This window comes from Motacilla alba, chromosome 1A (assembly GCF_015832195.1).
Source record: "Motacilla alba alba isolate MOTALB_02 chromosome 1A, Motacilla_alba_V1.0_pri, whole genome shotgun sequence".
NCBI classification, from domain to species: Eukaryota; Metazoa; Chordata; class Aves; order Passeriformes; family Motacillidae; genus Motacilla; species Motacilla alba.
Window position 1 is genome coordinate 40,524,777 of NC_052031.1, and position 21,140 is coordinate 40,545,916.

At 33.7% G+C, this 21,140-nt stretch overlaps 1 protein-coding gene across 5 annotated transcripts in view; it reads left to right on the top strand.

The window, feature by feature from the left end:
• LRRIQ1 (leucine rich repeats and IQ motif containing 1) overlaps positions 1 to 21,140 on the top strand; it is a 101,766-nt gene that overhangs the window by 15,166 nt on the left and 65,460 nt on the right. For all 5 annotated transcript variants that reach the window (XM_038155412.1, XM_038155414.1, XM_038155413.1 and 2 more), the window contains exons 12-18: positions 783 to 910; positions 7,031 to 7,104; positions 7,402 to 7,495; positions 10,214 to 10,390; positions 17,165 to 17,641; positions 19,650 to 19,788; positions 20,879 to 20,998. In XM_038155412.1, the coding sequence (XP_038011340.1) occupies positions 783 to 910; positions 7,031 to 7,104; positions 7,402 to 7,495; positions 10,214 to 10,390; positions 17,165 to 17,641; positions 19,650 to 19,788; positions 20,879 to 20,998 (1,209 nt within the window). The remainder of the gene's footprint in view (positions 1 to 782; positions 911 to 7,030; positions 7,105 to 7,401; positions 7,496 to 10,213; positions 10,391 to 17,164; positions 17,642 to 19,649; positions 19,789 to 20,878; positions 20,999 to 21,140) is intronic.

Genomic DNA, 21,140 nt, shown 5'->3' on the forward strand with positions numbered 1-21,140 from the left:
AGGGTGATTTTTCAAAGATACAAATGGCTAGCAGTTAATTGTTTTCTTCCTCTCAAATCCTTGAAAAATTAGCCTCTCCGTGATTATGGTTCCTCCTTCATTTATAGCATCTAGTTTTTTTTCTAGTTAGGATTCTGATTTTGTTTATAATGTAAGAAAATATTATTATTACTTATAGGTCCTGTAATAATAGTAAGATAATTATATCAGGCTGGTAATAATGATATAATTGCCATTACATCTAATTAATTGCTACTTACTGTTATGTGTATGTAATGATAATATTATTATCACCCTGATGATAATCATGCTTATTTAATGTGTGTTGGTTCTCCAAAACTTGAAATTTGTGCTGCAGCATTTAAAATAGCAAAGTTGTTTGCTAAACGTATGCTTAATCATATTTAATAACAGTTATTTTCCTTTGAATTCAAGAGATGAAAAGCATTGTCAATAAGCAACAAATTACTGCATGAATAAAATAGTAAGGCTATGACTCCTGGGCTCTTGAAATTTTTTTTTCTTCTTTAAACTTTTTTATTGACTCTTCAGGTCAGTATAGGACTATTCAGGTGATAGAAGACATTAAAAAGTATTTACCACCTGATATGTAGAGATTATGTGTGACAACTGGTACATACATAATGAGGAAATGATACATATATCCAAAATGTCAGTTTTTCTTGTATTTAGTAATGATTTATGAAAAGCATCTGGTAAGCATTCCATTGTTGTTTCTCTAATTTTTATTAGTCTGAAATAACCATCTCGTTTCTATTTAGCTTCCAAGACTGGAAAATCATGTTCTCTTAAGAGAACTATATTTGGATGACAATAGCATTTCTTCTATGAGAATGCTTTCTTTGTATTGGTTGCCTCTGTTGCAGATTCTTTTGCTGTCTCAAAATAGGTAAGTTCGAAACATTCTTCCACTTACAGAACTGATCCAGAGGAATTTACTAACATAACAGTTGTCTGAAAAGTACAATTCTCAGTATGGTTGAAATTTCACTATCTTTTTGGGATATTCTTTAAAAATAAAAATATGTGGTTGGCATGTAGTTACATTGGCTACCTCTATCGAAGAAAATTTGAAACAGCATTAACTATGTAAATTATTTTTTTTCTCTTGGATATTATGTGAAAATAATTCTTGAGCATTGTGGCATTATTAAAACCATGGTGGGTTTCTTTCTTTCTTTAGCAATTGTTTCTAGAGTATGTCTGTCAAACTTCATATTTCACAGCTAGCTTATTCAAAACAGACTTTGAAGGCTAAGTTAAGGGCAAGTACTAGAGCTAGAAAGGCCAAATAAGAAGGTTTTTTATTTTACATACATATGTTAATACCCTCCAAAACAAGTATATTTGCTTTAATTTTTCATTCTTATGGTTCTATTTAAAAGGTATAAAATAAAGAAGAATCAAGACAAGCAGCATAAAACTGGATCATGCACTCAAGTATTCTGTAATTAGTTTTCTGTTTGTTTTCTAAGATAATGTATACATCTTTAGAAGTAGACTAACCAGATGTCCTAGATTAAAAATCTTATTTTCGCCACCTCCCCATTGTCTCTATTTCAGTTCTGCTAAAAAAGATATGAAACATTTTTTACAGTTTTCAATATTTTAATAGGAAAATGAATTTTTAATTAATATCCATTATTTTTCTATACTGTGATAATTTTGTTCTGAATAAGACTGATTTCAGCTTAACAAACAGAAAACTACATACCATATATAGAAATACACTCTCAACTATTTACTTCACTCTCCTGTTAGTGAATAGATGTTTTTAAAAGGTAATTCATTTTCCATTTTTAGCTGCTTGCTTTGAGACTAATCGTATCCTAAAAGTGTCTGTTCATCTTCATTGACTAGTAAAAAAATCAAAATTACTACCTCATGTGTAGGTGTCTACATCTGAACAGAAGAATTCCATCCTATGTGATATTTAGTTCAGCACAGCCAATTGTGTCTGGGAGCCTGTGGGAAAAAGGATGTATAAGACTGAGTCTTGTTATTATAAACAATGTCCTTAATGGAAATGGAATATTATTTAAGTATAAACAACCTATACTTTTATATAACTTTTCAGATTGTTTTCATAACATCTCTAGTGAAGTAATAATATTCATGGAGACTCTTGGATGTAAATAAAGTATCTACAGAATCTAATCTTCAAGTTCCTGATCAGGCTTCTAGGGTTTGGGATTTTTTGTTCCCTTATTAATTGTTCTAGAGTTTGGAGAAAGTGCTTCCTGCCTGTGATTAAGCAAGAGCATTATTTGTTAGGTGTTAGGTTTTGAATCACACTGCTTGATTTAATTCTTGTTTTTAACAATTTTTTTTCTTTGTCCTGTTTAGCTTCTTTGTGGATAATATGGCTTTAGATTGTAGTTTCCTCTTCTTCCTCCAGTGTAGCTATCCTGTGTGTAATAAAGTGTTTGCAAAACTCCTTGAAGTTCTCACATGCTTGCTAGGGACTTGCAAGCACAGTCTCAGGGATAGCTCAAATGCAGCCTCTGGATTTAGGTTGTGCTGTACTGGCCGTATAGATGTACCTTAAGCCATTTGCCTATCCCATCATCTTAGAGTTTTTAAAGTCCATTGTAGTACTTGCTCTGGTTTTCCAGTAGCCAAGCAGAGATGCAGTGTTTGGTCTGCTGAGTTCCTTTTGCTGGGCTGTGAGGAATGATGTATTTTTGCATCAACAGACTGGATGTGCTGAAAATAAGTATACATCTTGCCCCCAAACAATTTCCCTTCTTTCCATGATGTATTTATAGCTTATGTGAAATCTTTGTGACAAACACGACAAGATAACCTTAAATCCATATTAAAAGCCTCAAAATTCCAGGCATTTCAGTAGCCTGCTCTGTTACACTCACTTTATGTACACTTATAAGCAGCTCCATATGTGTGTGCTATAGCATAAGTGACTCGATGTTCTGTAGAAACAGTGAATGTAATGGAGTAAGCTGTTGAAAGAAAAGCTGTTTCTTTACTTTTATCCTACAGCCAGTGCTATTTTGTGAATTTTTTCCAAGTGTGCACTGAGTGCCATTTCCTCTTTATTGATTGCAGGAAGCCAATATAATGATAATGCTATGAATCTGTATTCTTTCTGAAAGTGAAGTACTGTGAAAAGAAAATTCTTACATTAATTTACAGGACATTTTTTTTCCTGAGATGCTTTGTCTGCATCATAAACCAGAAATTGTCAAAGGTAAAACTCCAAAAATTATTTGGTTTAAATTGCTTTAAACCCATAGTCTAAGAAGAAACTAAAACAGGTAGTGACTAACTCCTTCAAATAGAAAAAAGACACAGCTATTTCACCACTGCTGCTTCTATTGAGTGTTTTATTGTGGCTTCTATATACACACCATATTCTTGATCAATATGCAATTGACCAAAGTCAATGGTGAATATCCTCTTGACTTGGTTTCTGCAGACTTAGGACTATGAAGATCCATGCTCTATTTTATACCAGCTGAGGATGCAACTGTCAAGTTAGTTTAAAAAAGGGACATATTCTTTTTTCTTCTGATGTGGATAAAGATTTAGGTATAGGAGAAAACAGCCTTGTCCTCGTGTAAAATTAATATATTTTTAATATGTGTTCAGAGTGCATGTGGCATTTATATTTACATGAAGTCCCATTTAATTATGCAACCTACCAGTTAATGTCTTTTTGATTTTAAAGTTTTACAGTGAGACGCTAAACATGCTGTTCCGGTACCATTTTTTTTCAACTTCTAAAGAGACAAAATCTCTCCTAACATTTCTGTTTTAATGTGGTGTTAGTAAGACAAAGTTCTTTTTTTTTTGCTATCGCTTGCTTTTCAGTAAGATAACCTAAGTGAGATAGATAAAAATTTAATATTTGCAAAAATGTAGTCATCTGCAAAAGTTCCTTTTTATTTTGGGAAAATGTTTTGGCCCAAATCAAATTTGCTGTGAATGTGTTGCTCCCATGTTTTTGCGGCTAGTTGCATATTATTTCTAAAAAGCTTATATTAGAGATGCTAAAAAGTTGGTTAAGTTCTTTCTTGGCATGCATTGTTCTCTCAATTTAAATATAGGTGGTATCTGTGTTTTTAACTGAATTTCTCAGATATGAGAGTTGAGTTCCTTGCAAGCCATGATGTTTTGAAAATTTGACCACTTTTCCGGAATTTTCATAACAAATCTAAATATCATTGGATGTTGACATAAGTAATTCGTGAAAAAAGTTATGCCGATATATAGTGGTTTTCTCCATCCTATCCTTACCACTCTAGATTTTTTAAAATAATTTTCAGTAATTCTTTGCTGGTGATAATTTGTCTCTAAGTATGTGGCTTCATGGATAATGTACTTGAAGTACTCTATACTAGAGTATTCAAGAAGCTAAGTGGCTACCTGACAGATTTCCTGTATTCTATATATTTGCTGCTTATGAATATGGTGATTATTGCAAACTGAACTGTCTTTAATTTAAGGAATGAAAAAGCAATCTGTTCTTTACCTAAAGATCTAGATTATGATAAATTTATTTTAGTTATTTTGCCCTGCTTCCCGCTAACCTCTCGTTAACATCAGTGCTAATTTTTCTGGGGAAAAGCAGTTGCACAGCAGGATTTAGACCATCTTGAGCAGCAACTACTATTCATGTTCAGAAACACAGTCTTTATTTTCTGTGACGCATTCTTGCAACTATTCTTAAACCTTGTTTTGTGATATAACCATATAAACTACATAAACTCTATCTCTGACTATTCTGCTAGCGCCTTAAATGGGAACAGAAGAAGGAAGCTATAGCTTGCTTTTTTGTGAATATCTTTTACTTTTGTGTCTTCTTTGTAATTTATATCTCTCTTATGCCCAGGGCTAATGTGACAAGGTCAAGTAGTATTAAGTTTTCAGTAATGTCCTTTGTCTTTCTGGTTTGAATTTTCTTAGGAAAAAAATTAACAAAGAATGTCGGTAAAGGAAAAGCTATAGAATGACGGAGAAATGTTTTAACTCTCATAATGCCAACAGCAGGCAAGGACAGTCCAATAGACAATTTCTAATACACCACAGCATATGCTGATAAAGATCCAGAGCACTCATTATAAATAAAAACCCTGCATTATCTTTTGTCCATTATGCATTTGTTTTCTGAGTATATGAATCTAGTCATGAATTTCTGGTTTTTGCAGCCATACTGTTAGCCAGTAATATCTATGATGATGTTTGCTACAAATATTAAATATACTTTTGTATTATTGACTGATGATGAGAAACTAAAATGCTGAAATTTGTATTACATTTGTATTACATATGTATTTGTATTACATATGTATATACAGATCTACATATAAGGCTTAATGCTTTATAGAGCCAATACTTGTTCATAGTTGTTTGATTCCATGGAAAGCTTCCCTACAATGAAGGAAATAGAACTAATGAGGGTTAGAACCAGGACAACATTAGAATGTAGTTTGAGAAAGAAATGGAAGTACAGTGGCATGTACTCAGTTGTCTTTGTGTCTGTTTCTCTGAATTTACTCTTAAAATGTTATGTTGTCGTATAGAAATACTTCTCAGCTGAATGTGGAAACTATTTTTTTGTTCTGTTTTGAAATTGGTTGTATTTTCAATGAAATTAAACCATCTATAAGCAACATTTAGTTAATAATTAGTGCACCAGAGTAAAATTCAGCTCTGCCTTTCAGTTGTAAAGCCTGTGCTGGAAACACAACATAGTTGTACTTTTCAGCAGCAAAGACGCATTTTTGTCCCTCAATAATTTTGAGTACATTTCATTTTTTTGTAGGGTCATATTTCAGACAAAAAGAATTCTGATTTATAACTTTCAAAGGCACTACACCCTCAGAAAATACTACTTTCAGTGAAAATTATCAGTCAAAACTGACCACATACAGTGCCATTTCTGTTACCATTCTCCCGTTATGCTAGGGCCTTGCCATTACAGGGATGAAACATGTTACCTAAATGTGTATTTCTTTAAAAAATGTATAGCTGGTGTACCATGTGCTTAAACGCTGTAGTTGATAACTAGTATTCTTTGCATCTTGATTTTTACCTTTTCCTGCCTCTTTCATCTTCAACATAAACTAAGATAAACTTAAATCTGAAAGTTAATATTTGGCAATAGCCTGGCAGCTGAAAAAGCCATTCAACATTCATTCTTTCATCAATGAAAGTTTGTAAGCGAAGAAATAACACTAAGCCTTAATCCTTTAGTAGTAGCAATAGCACACATCTTACAGTCCAAATCCCTTTGTATAGATGAATGTTAGCTCCGTTTCTTTACATTTACTCTTCAGTACTGCAAACAAGAATATTGTCCCGCCTGCAGTACTGCTTTGCTGCATTATTGCTCTGAATAATTGCTCTGATAATGCAAGAAGAGCAATTCCATAGCCAATTCCATAACTGTCTCAGTAATCAGAACCTATTTGACACAATCTGACAGAAGTAGTAAGACAGAGGAAGCACTAAAAATGTATTACAGGATAGTGCATCCTTGACCTGTTGAAAAAGACATCCATGACAACAGTTATGCTAGTTTTAGGATCTAAGAAGCAATGTGCTGATTGGAGGAGAGAAACAACCTGAGAAGAAGTTTGAGCAATGAGGAAAGAAGCCAAGTAAATTTTATTTTTTCTCCAGAATCAGGACCTTCTATTAGTACCGTTCTAGTTATGGTGCCTAAAGAAAAGCTAGCTGTGTTGTGTAAATTTTATAAGACTTCAGATCTTCAGCACTAGATGCAGGGAACAGAATGAAATATTTATCAGATAAAAAAAAAAAAAACATTTATGAGAAAGTATTAAAAACTGAGGTACTGAGAAAACTATGAAATATTTTTGGGTTAAAATTTCAGTAGTTAGTCCTAGCACCTTGGATAGATAAATGGGCATTTTCCTGTATAAATAAGTAAATTGTCATATGTGCAAAAGATTCTCGTGCCTTTTTGTTTATGAACTGCTGTTTAAATTTAATTTTTAAAATATCTTTTCTGTTTTGTTCTTAGATTAACTGACCTCGTGCCTTTAAATTCATTTGTATTTTTGGAAAAGCTAGATATCAAAAATAACTGCTTATCAGGTGAGTTGTCTTAAAAAAAAAAAAGAAACCCATTAAAATAAGTACTTCTTAGTTGAATTATAAACTTATTTGAATGCAACTGTTCCCTGTATTTATAAGACACATTTATGTGGAAAATATACAAATATTTTCAAAACATGAATGTTACAGGTAATAATTAAAACTATACTGTATAGATACCAGTCTTGCTTTTAGGACTGCATGATGTTGGTACATTTTACTTGCATGTAAGAATTTATGGGAAATAAGATGATTCTGCATTCAGACACATTTATGTTTCTTTCTGCTATACTACAGATCTCAAAGATGTCCCTACATGGTTTAGTGGCTGCCATAAACTAAAGGAGTTGTCATTGAGTGGGAATCCTTTTCTCCAAGAAAAGAACTGGAGGTAAAAAAATACTTTAATTTGCTAAATCAAAAAATAAAAATCAGACAACAGATTGTTGTATGTATCTTAATTAAACAGTAGAAGCACTCCCACATATGGTCTGTACAGTCTCGCTGCTGTGGCAGGTTCCCATTATGCATAGCTAGTGAAGGAGTAGTGTCTGTTAGAAGAAAAAGTCAGGATGAATGTTTGATTTTTCCTTAGTAGTTGAAAATTAGCCTTTTTTATGCTTCATCTAATTTCTTATCTCTACATCAAAAATGTATAGCCCTTATAATTATGAAATAGATGTAATAGTAATGCTGTCATTTGCCCTTCATTATTGCCTGGAATCATGATCTGAAAAGTTAAAGAGCTACTCCTAGAGATTATGATATGTCTCTATATAAAAAATGAGTAGGGTAGAAAAGAAACTTGACATATAAAATCGTATACAGTTACCATGATTCCTGAAATGAGTAGTTATATAGTTTTGTAAACCATAGGAGTAAAATTGCAAATGAATAGGTTTTTTTGTATAATTTTTTTGCATGTTAGATATAATACTTGAGGTGTGGCCTCACTAGTCCCAAGTGCAATGGTATGATCACTGCCCTAGTCCTGCTGGCCACACTAAAACCTAAAAAACCAAAACCACCCTTACATTTATATCTTCCATTTGAAGATTTTTTGTAAAAACGTATGATTACTAATCAAAAGAAAAAACTCAACCACTTCAAACTTTTATTTAGAAGTGCTTGAGTAGTTTAAAAGGTAGCTGTGCAAGTACATTCTAGGTTGGTTTGTTTGATTTTTTAATGAACAGACTTATTTGCACTTTATTGTTCCTGCAGGTAATTTCATTCATAAAATTCTGTGACTGGGACAATGTTTTAAATTTTCATTTCTGTTGTTTAAATTCCCACTCTTTTATAAAACTAAGTGTTATTTCACTTGTAACCTAGAGGGAGAAGCTCCCTGAATTTCAATTTAGCTATGAGAACTGACACTTTAGGTTGCTTAAACCAATAGAGCTTTTATGATTAGACAAGAGATTAATTTGTCTAAAGGATTTAAAATATGAGATACTATGAAATATGGATTTGCTGAATACAGCATTGCCTGTAACTTCAGACAATATGTTCCAGTGAACTTTACATAACCCCTTGATACCAACAAAGGAATTAGTTGTAAAATTTCCCAATCGGTTTCATACTTTCATGTCCAGCCAGCGATAACACCAACAACAGTGAAGTAGTAAGAAATCTCTTTCTAAAAATTAAACCCTGAGATCAGTCTGAGCACTCCTAGGGGAATATGTTTCAATTCTGTAATGATTAAAAGACTCTTAAGTGACAGAATATTCACCAGGAAGTTTTCACTGAATGAAATATTGACTCAGCCCTTCACCAGGAGAAACCCAGCTGGAAAAATGAGTGTTGAGATCCCTCAGCTCTAAGAGACAAAACTTCCATCACTGATAAACTTTGATATGTCACTGTTTTGGTGTATTGCTATTCAACATCAGCTTTGGTAATTTCTCTCTATGTGTTCAGGAACTGTTGATCTAAACCCATAATTTTATTCCAGACGTTCTTGAGATGGTCTTCGCCTTCCTTAATGGGCAGTAGAGGAGGAAAGTTTTCTATTTGCAAAAACAGATGTTCTATTCTGTTATTTGTAATATTATAACTTTCTCTGTTTTTAAACTTCTACTTTCTCAGATTTTAAACTTATTGTATGCTGTCTGAGCTCAGTAGTAATCCTTTACCTTCACAGGGAATAGCCAGAGAGTTCCAAAATTTTGAAAAGAGTATTATCTTTTTCACTAATAGGGGAATTTACAGCGTAAAATTAGTATTCTTTCAAGAGTTCATGTTACTTAAAACTGAGTTAAGGAAAATATTGAGAGTTTATATAATTTTGCAGTCTTCAGACTTTCAACAGCTTTGGTCTGGTTCAAGAAATACGTGAAACAAGATTGCAGTACCAGCTTACATCTCTCAGTAACATAAATGAAACCTCACTGATGATACTTTTTTTTTTTTTTTTTTTGGTTAGGTAAGTTTCTCATACATATTTTTTGTTACATCAGAGGCCACAGCTGTCATTTTTATTTTTTTAGCAAGGAAATTTCATCTTTGCTCTCATTCCTTTCCCTGACCCAATTTCAGTATTTTTATTTTCCTGTCAGGCATACAGAATATCATGTCAGAATATGCGGTAATATGTGAATGATAAAGGGAGTAGAATTAGCAAGGTTTGGTATTTTGTGCAGTTTTAAAATTTAAGTTTTGTGATGTGTCGACAAAATGAGACTGTATCTTAATCTTATGACTTAGTTTGCTGTGTTGCCTACTAGTCAAATGAATTGCAGGTGCCTATGCACCTTGAATGTGTCAAATTTTCCCAATAAGGTTTGTGTAGGTAAAATTCTAGCTCTAGTGATATGAGACTGGTGCCATTGACTTCCCTGGTTTTAGTATTTCATCAATGTTCATTATACCAATGAAGTATTAAGAAGTCTTGCTATGTTCTGTGTTTTATTCTCTATATTATTCTTTAGTTTAGGTATAAATTCTTAGTTTATGTGTTAACATATGAAAGAAGGACAAGTACGTGCAAACATTTAGAGGACTATCTTCATGTTCTGTATTTGTTATATGATTTTTATCAACAAAATGGGTGGTTTAGTATAAGGATTTTTTCAAAAATCTAATTAATTTTTTTTTTCCTAAGGTCTTCCATATTGGAGGTCCTTCCTAGTTTACAGTTGCTTGATGGTGAAATCTTAACCCATCATGCTTTACCCACAACTGAAAAAGTCAAAGCATCAGAATTGGGAAGTTTTCTGGAACTTTGTCAAGTTCAAATTGAAGAAAATATTCAACTGAAAAAAAAGGCTGCTGAATTGGAGTACGTATTTATGTGAACATAAATTACATTCAGAAATATTTCTTTATGTATTGTTACTGAAGTTCTTGTTGGCGTATGAATTTTACTTAGGGTTTTTTGCCTGGAAATGTATTAGGATAAGAAAGAGATTAGAATCGTTGACTTTAGAGCAAAGTTTGGTTTAGACAGATATTAAATTATAAGGGCCTGGAGTTTTGTTTCTTTAAGTTTGAGAAAACAGGTGGATCAAAACCTGCAGTTAGTAGTAGTTGAATGAATTCATACACACAACATAGTACAGTGCTATGCAGGAATTGTAGCTTAAATCCTGAAAGCTGAATAATCATATTAACATGGTTTCCAACTTTAACTTAATCAAGTCTAATTTGGCTCTTGGTACAATATGCTCTATTTTTATTTCAGCATTTGTTTTCCATGTGTATGTTATTCACATTCTAAATAATTACAAAAGATTTGACTTCTTTTCTCTTAAGGTAGTGAATTAGATGGGTCTGTTTACAAGTGTTTAATTTTGTCCTACTTGCTACCTTTATCACTGTTACCATGCTTAGTTGTCCAGTAACTTCAGTTTAGACCATGCAGGTGGTAATTTATCACTCACACATGCTGTGTCTTAATTTTTTGTAACATCTAAATATCTCAAACTTCTCATTTCGGCACTTGGTAATATTGCATGTTTTTTTTCTTTCATAGTTCCTAGTAGATTCACAAAATCCTTATAGTCCTTTGAATATCCAAATTAGGTTTTAATTTTTGGAAAAATAGTTTTCTTGATTCTGCCAGATACTGAACATTAGCCCAGAGCAGGTGAAGCACATGATGTTTTACATTGTTTTAGTTTAAACTTTACCTTACATATTTTGGTGGTTTAAGAAAAGTATGCACATTTTTTTCAGAATCTGGCTATTTTGTGTTTGCATGTAAGCCTGTATATTCATGGTATCTTGTTATTAGCTAGCAGTTTATTACATTGTTGTATTATTGCAGCTTTCACTAGGCTGCAATAAAATCTCCATAGCTCAGAACCAGATTAACTTGAAAAGAGGTTTGTGTTAAGAATTAGATTGAAATTAGTTGGGAGAAATTATATAGTGCATTTTTCTATGGTAGATGTAATGTGTAAGGGGCTCCTAAAAGTCATATGTTTCTCCATTAAACCATTGAGATATGTCTCCTCCACTTCTGTGATTTTTGGCTTCTGGCTTGCAAGTGGGAAGCTGATATTTCCTAATCTATTTACCATCCTGAAATGGTGTTCTCTCCTTCATTTTTTATAAAAGAAACTAAAGCTCTCCTTTTCTATGACTGAGAAAATTTTTCCATGTCTGATATTTAGACATTTCATCATCCTTTTGCTGAAGAAAAAGCCACTTTATAATTAGGATATGACTTGTGAGCAAACTGTAGTAAAATCTAAGGACATAACTTTCATACACATTTCTGCAGGATGGTACAAAATTATGGGAAAGATGATATTCCTAAAATATTATTTTTTATTCTACATGAATGAACAAAAAAAATAAGAAACATGTTGGGTCATCAGGCTAAGACCATCCATTAAGTATGAATAGTATGTGGCTCACGCTCCTTTCTGGAAGCTGACTTGTACTTGTAACGTCTTTTATCAAAGGCTGGGAGCAGGAGATGGAGTGCACACTTACTGCACTTGCAGACCACAAGTCTTCAAAGGCAGTTGTTGAGGGAAGGGCTACCAGTCAGACACAGGCAAGACTGGAAGACAGGTCACCAGGAACCTTGTAGATTCAACAAGGACAAGTTCTTTACCTAGAAAGGAGGTAAAGAAAGGAGACCTTCTGCCCACTCCCAGGCTACTTGCTGAGTGGAAGAGAGAAGGCCTTGACTCTGTCCAAGCACTGTTCAGCAAAACATTAGTGTTTTATCAATACAGTTTTGGTCACAAATCTAAACAGCATTATATGGGCAACTGTAATGGGAATGAATTCATTCCAGCCAGAGACAGTACAATTGGGCATAAGGAAAAGCCTTTTCAGGGTAGGACAGTGATGAATTGCAATAGGCTGCCCAGAGTGATTGTTCTTGGAGATTTACAAGGCCTGACTGGTTGAAAATCTGAGCTGCCTGGTCTGCTTTGAGAGCTAACTCAGCTTTGAAGTAGAAGGTTGAACCAGAGACCTGAACCTGAGGCTCCTTCAATTGAGAATTTTTCTATTATTCTATGTACATTTTCAAAGAGAAGTGTTTGAAAGAGCCTGTTTGAGAAGAACAGAAGTGGAAAGAGGTGGTTATGTAAACATCTCTTCTTTCCTGAATGTATGTTTTGGGTGGAGGGAGGGCAGGGAGTGCAGAGGAGGGAGGGTTGTGGATTTTTTAAGCTTTTGAGGATTCATTTGTGATTTGTAAATCCCTAAATGTGACATGATTGAAGCATCTTGTATCAAATTTGGTCTTAAAATTAATATCTTGTGTGTTAAAGCCATCTATCCTTTATTTTGACTGAACTAAAATTTATGAATGACTTGAAAGCCATTGCAAACTGCAGTTCATAAAAGGAACTCTAAACAACTTGTTTGTATATAAGCCTTAGCGGCATAGCTATTATATGTACATATTGCAGTACTTTGACTGAATTAATGTGACATTGCTAAACAACAGGCCAACAATAGAGCAAACTTCTGTCTGTTTCACATCTTGCTAAGTTATGAGCCCCTGTAGGTGCGACCTCAAGTATGTAAGCTGCCAGAAGTAATCACTGCTTGCTTCCCTAATCTGTTTCATACACCAATGCTGCCCAGTTACATTCTCTGTGCTGTTTCTTCCGAAAACTTCTCTGTTGTTGCCATGCTTAAGAATAAAACTGACATTAAAATTTAGATTCTCTATTACACTAAATGTTTTCTGTCACATAACCTTTAGGCGACTTGTAATAAGTAATCAAAAATATGGTACCACTGCTGCAGCAATTTGTTTTCAGCCATCAGATGTGCAGTTGTCTGGCTAGTGGAACTTGAACTTTATAAAATACTGTGTGTATTTTACAGTGAAAATGACAGGAATTTCATAAACAGTGTTGCAAGGAGAGAACATGTCAACAGTGACCTGTTTCATGTTTGGAAGGGACTTTGGTTAACTGCATCAGTAATGATGCTTGTAGAAGTTTCCCTGAAGACATTAGATTCTACCCCACACTATTGCAAACAAAAGCTCACATAAATTGAGGTGTACTATTTGAATATTCCATGTATTATAATTCTGAAAGTCACAGTAGGGAAAACATGATATTAAGCAAGGTTTTAATGAGCACACACTAGCATACAAAGGGGTAGAATATCAATTATGATTTAACTGCAAGGGCCAGGAGAAAATTGCCATTCCTGATCAGAACTGGCTTCTTTTTCCCAAGCCTGTCCTTTTTACCTCTGAGATATTTTTTTTGCTGACTTTTCCAGATTTATTGTCTCATTCTGACAAAATTATGCTGCTTGAGTAACCAGGCAGCCTTTGCAGGTGTGATTGCAATAGAAAATTCTATTCAAAATGTGTTAGCTCTACAAGCAAGCCTCTGCTGCCACTTCAAATTTCATAAGTAGCAACATATTGGCTAATTTAAACTCCACTGGAAGGCCTTTTGCATAAATAATTTGTCCTTTTCTGTTCCTGTAAAGTCAGCCTGTGCATGGATCCTTACGCATCCTAGGTGGAACCCGTGGGATTTATTCCTCCCCTCTGTTGCGGAAATTCTCTGTTGCCAAATTCTAATGCTTTTATCTTTCCTCAAAGTCCTGGAAAATGCTAGCACAAATAGAGATGTATCGGGTTAAAAAAAAAAAAGAAAAAAAAAGAAAAAAAAAGCTACAAGTACATTTTTGCTCTTTGTATTTTTTTTTTGGTGAAAATAATATCTTGGTCTTTAGTATCAGGGCCAGTAGTTTAGCACATTTGTACAGTACTACAAGATTCAACCCCTGCTCTTGTGGCTTATTACCCCTTTCTCCCCCTGCAAAAGCAGTGGTTATGCTTTGTGGTTATGCTAAAATTTGCATATGGCATAAATCACTTTCACTTGTTATGATCAAAATAAAGCCTGGCAGCAACTGAACATGAAGGAATGTGCTGGTCAAAGCTGAAAGCCATAAAAATTTTGCTGTTGCAAGGCTACCATATTTATCTATATTTCATTGCATACTAAGCAGCCAGACTCTATGGATACTGGTGCTTCTATAAGATAATTCCATTTCTTGTTTCGTCTGGATGCCAATTTATGCTTAAAACCTTGGTCAGATCTTAACCAGAAGCAATTCTAGGTTAAGTGTGACCAATAACGGTAGAAAAGGTCTGAAAGGCAAACAATGAATTTACATTAATTGAAAAGGAAATATTGTGGAATCAGAAGTCAGTTAATATTGTCATATTTTTTACTTTGTCTTCTCTCTTTTCTTGTATGCTTTTTTTTTTTTTAACCATTAAAGATGTAAACCATTCCTGCATATTTTCAATTACAGCAGCTTCCTTTCTGTGATTTGAATAAGCAATCTTCAGGAACACTTCTCTAGTACCAAGAGTGCAGTGCAGTTGAGACACTGAGAAAGTTGCACTGTTTGAAAGGATGTTGAAATATCCCTGTTGACTGAAGGGTACCACCAAGCTGACTGCCACCAAGGTGGTACTCAGGCCCCATCGTGACTGTGCACTGGAGCTTTACCTTGGCAGGAGAACCTCAAACACACCACACCACTTCATTGCACATCAGTCTCTGAGATATCACTTCAGCTTCCTTTGTAGTTTCTTTCAACTTTTACAAATATGACCGAAAAAGCTAAACTGAAAAGCTACTGAGGGCAGACTAAAAATCCTGCAAAATCAAAGTGTAGTTGTGGATTGCCAGGGAAGGTATGGAAGAGGGTACATGCCTGCAAAGACAAGATGGTATTTTGCACCCACTGCTTGGAAAAGCTGCCCAAAAAGCAGCCTCTATAAAAAAATTAACACATGATCCCTGGTGACCTCAAAATCATTCCCTGCCTGAATTTTCACTTCCTCAATCCCTCCATTTCTGCTTGACATATTCATAGCCACTGGAAGGATGAAACAGCTGCTTGAGATACCCCTGTCCTGTCAAAGGAGAGGATTCACTGTTAGAGTGGTTTGTTTTTCTTTCTTTCTGGTTTTTGTTTTTTTTTTTGATGATGAACAAGGATACTCAGGATACAGTTATCAGAGGAATTTTATTTTTTTTTTTGCTCAATATGTAAAACATTCTGGGTTTTTTTGCAATATTTTAATTTTCATAAACAAAAAAAACCCCAACAAAATAAAGCAAAGGAAAAGAAAAAAACCCAGGTGGGAATGGATTTTTTCCATTTATTCCTTTTTTTTTGGTCTTCTCACCATATAATTTTATGAAGAAATTTGGTAAAGATCTTGTACTAGACTTTTTTTTAAAATACTTTACCTAATTCAATATATTTAACTAAAGAATTTAATTAATGCTTTAACTATTTTCTTTTAAAGTGATCATTATTCTTACTATGTAGCATGTTAAACAAATGTATAGATTGGTTTAAATATATTTAGGATTTGTATGTGTGGAATTAACTGGAGTAGGAGCAATATTTTGTAGTGGACAATCAAATATACACAGTGAGTTGTGTGCTTAAGCTGTGTTGATCAGTTTACCCATTCAGATTTTGTCCAATAGCACTGAAATTGCATTAGCACTGGAGGAGTTGGAATTCTTTTTACTCTTATAGGGTCTGATTGATTATGTTCTTAAAACTTTAAAATGTTCTTAGTTGAACTTCACTGAGGATATAATTATAATGGTAAAGAGTCCCCAGAACTTTATAAAAATTTTACCTTTCCAGAATGATGAACAGGAAGAAATTTTCTGTTATTCTAACTATAATTTTAAGGACTTAATTTTCCAGACTAACAAGAAAATTGATCTTATTTCTACATTTTCTCTTGAATTTCTGACCTAGAAGTGACTTTGTACTCCTCTGAAATTAACACCAGATTACAGATCTCTGCATCTATACTATTAAAGAAAAATGTTTTCATGATCCTGGAAGTACCTGCTACCTAATAAAATGAACAAACACCATCCAAAGTACAGACAGCTGTCTGAATCTGTAACAATTAGTTCATATTTACTCTTACTTATCCTCATCATTTAGACAGTGTAACACAAAGAACTAATGAGAGCCAGACTTCTTAGATTACTGTTGCTTTAGTCTAGCACTTTGCCTTATATTGATAAAAAGATCCATACTTAAAAGTTTGTCTTTCTAAATTTTCTTTAGACGTTGTAGTTTGTTGGTTTGAATTGAAGTTTGCGTTTTGTTGCTTTAGTTCTTATCTAAATTTTAAAATTACTGTTATTTTTATATGAGTATTCATAGTTGCCAGGTAAGATTGGATTGTTAAGGCAAAATTGCCTCAAACCTTCCAAAAATTTGGGCTTCACATGCCACTGACGACGCAAAAAGTTAATAGTGAAATGCATGGTGTAATGGCTATTTTAAAAAGACTTAATGCTTTCTCTTTTAGGAAAACTCTGAGTAAAATAAGAAATATGTGTTATTATAGTTTAAATATGTCCAAAAAAAGATAAAATCTGTTAAGATTTGTAATTACTGAAACTGGATTTCTAATCATAGTAATTGCTATTTGCTGTAAGACTATGGAAACATGTAAGAATAGTTGAAAATACAAGCTATTTTTGAAATAATAGAGGGAATTTTTTTTAAAGCATTCTAACAGACATGTAAATTTTTTTTATTTTTTTTTTTTCAGAGTTACTTCTTCTGTTGATTCTGTACTGGGACAATGCTGGTATTTTAATCAGTTGATGAAACTTAGTATTAAGCATCGATATGTACATGAGTATGGTGAACTAAACATTACTGACAGAGATGGACCAGAAGCACTTCAAAATCATTTAAAGCAAACATCCACTGGCTGCCTACAGGAAAATAACCTCTTTATCATGGGTGTGACGGAAAATAAACAGGTCTTGTTGGATCCTTCCAAAAGATGGATTACTACTGGTGATAGTCAGGCCACATTCATTAAGTCCTCCATACCTGTGTATCAGAAGAAAAATAGAAGAGATCAGAGAGTGAAGCAGAAGAGCACTGAATCTTGTATTAATTACAGTGGGGAGAGCAAAGGCAACAATAACATGTCAGGCCAATTCACATTGCAACAGTCAGTGATAGGAGCAAGTGATATGGGAAGAAATCTCCAGCACTTTGGGAATGATACAGAGAGGTAAGGCAGATGTCAGGTTGTTTTCAAATCAATTATATAGGTAGACAATAGGAGTGAGGATTTTTTGTTTAAAACAGAGGCACAGAACTTGTAAGATAATATTTTTAAGCTTATTAGACAATAAAGAGTTATAGTCAACTGTTGCGCACTAGGCTTCCATATTAACAATTAAGAATCCTTTGTGCTATTCTCCCAGTTGGTCTATAAGGATATAGATATTTTCGTACTTCAAATAATGTTAAGACCAGTTCAATGACACATACAGAGTTAGGATTGCAAATGACAAATGTTTTGCAGAAACTTTGAAGGAGATTAACTAGAAACTAGTGTAAGGTTTTTTTGCCAAAATTATTCATTAGACATTCAAGATTAATTTGTGTAAACTTTACAGTCAGTACCATTTAGAAGGCAAGAAGAAAAATTGCTTAAATCTACCATCCTAATCCCTTGATTCTGGCCAGTCTTCTGCTGTTGTGATGACTGAAGATCTAATGGCCTGCCCTGCTTTTGGTACTTCTCCAACATGCCTAAACCTGCCTTTTAAAAGTAGAGGCAGGGATGAGAGGCCAGTTCAACTTGTTATGTTGTCCCTAGATTTTCTCCTGCATGAAACAGACTGGTTTATTACCTCTTTGGAATGTGTTGCTGCTTAATTGTGTAGTTTTGGATGTATGGACAAAGAAAACAGAAGCTGATTTTTTTGAGGCAAATCTTCAAGAACTGAGTTAAAATTTCATAAGAATTCAGGTTCAAAAGCAGGTATCTTGAGAACAGTATGAAAAACAAGCATGGCAGGTGTGCTTCTTTGAGCTGTTTCGACTGGTGGTAAATAGGAAACTGCTGAGTAGGTTCTTAAGGCACTAATAATTTGTCATAAAATTTATGATTAAGGAAGACCATGCAATTCATTATCACTCTCAGCAAGCTGAAAGAATACATTAGTCTATTGCACGAGATGAATACTTAAAATTTTTTTTTTAATAGTTCATTTAGTTTTTTGTTAATGTTTTGAATGAATTCTGTAAGTGGTTTTTGGAGACTTCTCTTCAAAACAGAATGCAAACCAAACCTTTTTTTTTTTTTTTTGCTGACTAGTAGTCCTCTATTTAAATAGATGTACTACACAAGGAAAGGAATTATGTAAAGATTGTAAAGATTAGAAATTTAGATGTCTTTTCTTTAATACACTATCCAATTGAAATGACTATTTTGTGGAGAAAAGAATTCCAAGGTAGTAAAGATAGTAAAGTCATAATGCAGAGCTGACATTGTACTTTTTCTCCAACAGTATGAATTAGTTGAACATATATTTAGAAATTGGAATCACTGAACAGATCTAAATAGTCTGTACTTAGTCCTTGTTAAAAAATGAGCAAATTAGAAAATTTACTCATATAACCAGTGGTCAGAAGTCTTAATGGGTAAAAACAGGCAAAAGATGAAATTGCACTTTCTCTGATTTTCCTGTCTGCTCCATTGAAAATATCTATCTCATTCAGTTTTCAGTATTTATCCCTCTTTCATGCTTGGTGGGATTTTTTGGTTTTTTTTGGTTGGTTGGTTTGGAGTTTTTTTTTTGTGGGGGGGTTGGGGGTTTTGTGGTTTTTTGGGGTTTTTCTTTTTGTTTTTCTTTTTTTTTTTTTCTTTTCCTTTTTTTTTTTTTTGGTGGAAATAAGGAGACCCCTCCAATAGTTTTTGTTATACCACTTTTGCTCCTAATCCTTCCTTTCCGTCCTTTGAGGACTCTTCCTCTGCTGTGATTATTCATGGAATACAGCCCAGTGGAGATTAGTCCTTAAATATTTGGATTCAGAAGTTATGTGGTATGAATATCCTCCAGTGAGCATATATAGCACATCTTGATTGTAATTTCTTGTTCAGTAGCACGAATTTTCATTTGTCTCAAAGCACAGTGCTATGTTTTATGGTTGAAGTTCAGCAGATATGATAATCCAGTTTTATTGGTGAGGCTAATGTGAGTTCGTAAATGTATTTATTTCTCCATGAGACTGCATATGGAAGCATCCTCGATCCAGTCCTTTTGGCAGCAGTACCAAGCTCAGAGGAAAAATGACTGCAATAAAACAGAGAGTCATCAGTTTATAGAAGCTTTGAGACAGAAACATGAAGCTGCCACAGTAATCCAGGTTGGTTTATGGTATTTTCTTATTTTGTAAATTTAATACCAAAAAAATCTTTCTTTTATGTAATTTTCATCTTCTTTTTATGATTTTTGTAATTTTCATCTTCTATCTGTTCTTGCTTATTATCGTATTAAGTTTCATAATTAAACATTTCTGTTTTATTTAAGCAGCATAACCTTGGTGTTTCTAAAACAGATACTTCTTTATGAAAATCTTTATAGAAACATATTTTCCCTTTATAGAAAAATATTTTCACTATTTGCACCAAGTATTTGCCTGAATTATGAGATGTACCCTTTCTATTTTAGTGCATTGAGCCATTAAAGATGTACAACACCGCTTGTTTTATGACAGTGAGAATATTTTGCATGGTCTTTTAAGCACTTGGGGCATCTTGAATTCTAATTATGTCAAATACTGATTTGGGGGGAAGTTGCCATTTTGTATGCAGTTTTCTTAATTCCATCTATCTCGTTGTGATTGCTGAAGTGTTTTTGCTGGACATGATTCTATGCTTGGCATGTGTTCCCAGCACCCTTCCTAGTTTTCTAGCGCTTTAATTCCTAATGTGGTCCTTTTTCTTGCAGATGATTATGCTTACTGGTAATATGTTTTTTAAGTAAAGATCTTAGACAGTTAAGAGAGAGTATCTGACCTCGGTCAATTACATGAGATGTCTCCAAGAATTGCTACTTGTAAACCATAGGACATTTAGTACATCTGTATTTTTATTCTCAGTAATTTGATTGTTGGCACTCAGGCTTTTCTTGTGTAGGCTTTCCTTTCAGTTTTTAATAGTCCCTGAAGGAATTGTCATATAATTAATTAGTTGACCCAGGTTTGTAGTTGAGGGAGTTGCAGGATTCCTTTCTGCTTACTTGTGGAGAGCCTCTTGAGTACTCTAAGCTTTAGACATATGATGGCATTTAATTTGTCTTGTAGTTTTAAATGTCACATAAAGTTCAAAAAACAGATCATTGAGCTATTAAACAAAGGCCCAAGATGTTTTATCTTCCTAATGGGATAACATAGAGAATCTGGATTTGGGTTTGATCTATGGCTATGTATAACATGCTCTAAATTTTTTGTTTAGGCATTTTGGAAGGGTTTTCTTTTGCGAAAGAAACTGGCCAGTGCTCTTGCAGATGTTAAAAGTGATGAATTGGAAGATGAATATGAAGAAATTAATGTGGATGCTTTCACATTTTCTGAAGTAAGCACAGTTATTAGCATAAAGTCTTCACTATTCTTCTTAAGCAATCATGTAGGTGTTGGAAATTTTAAAAAACTGGAAAGCACTACCAAGGCTAGAATTAACACATTGGATATCCAGAAATAAAGAAGCATTTCTTATT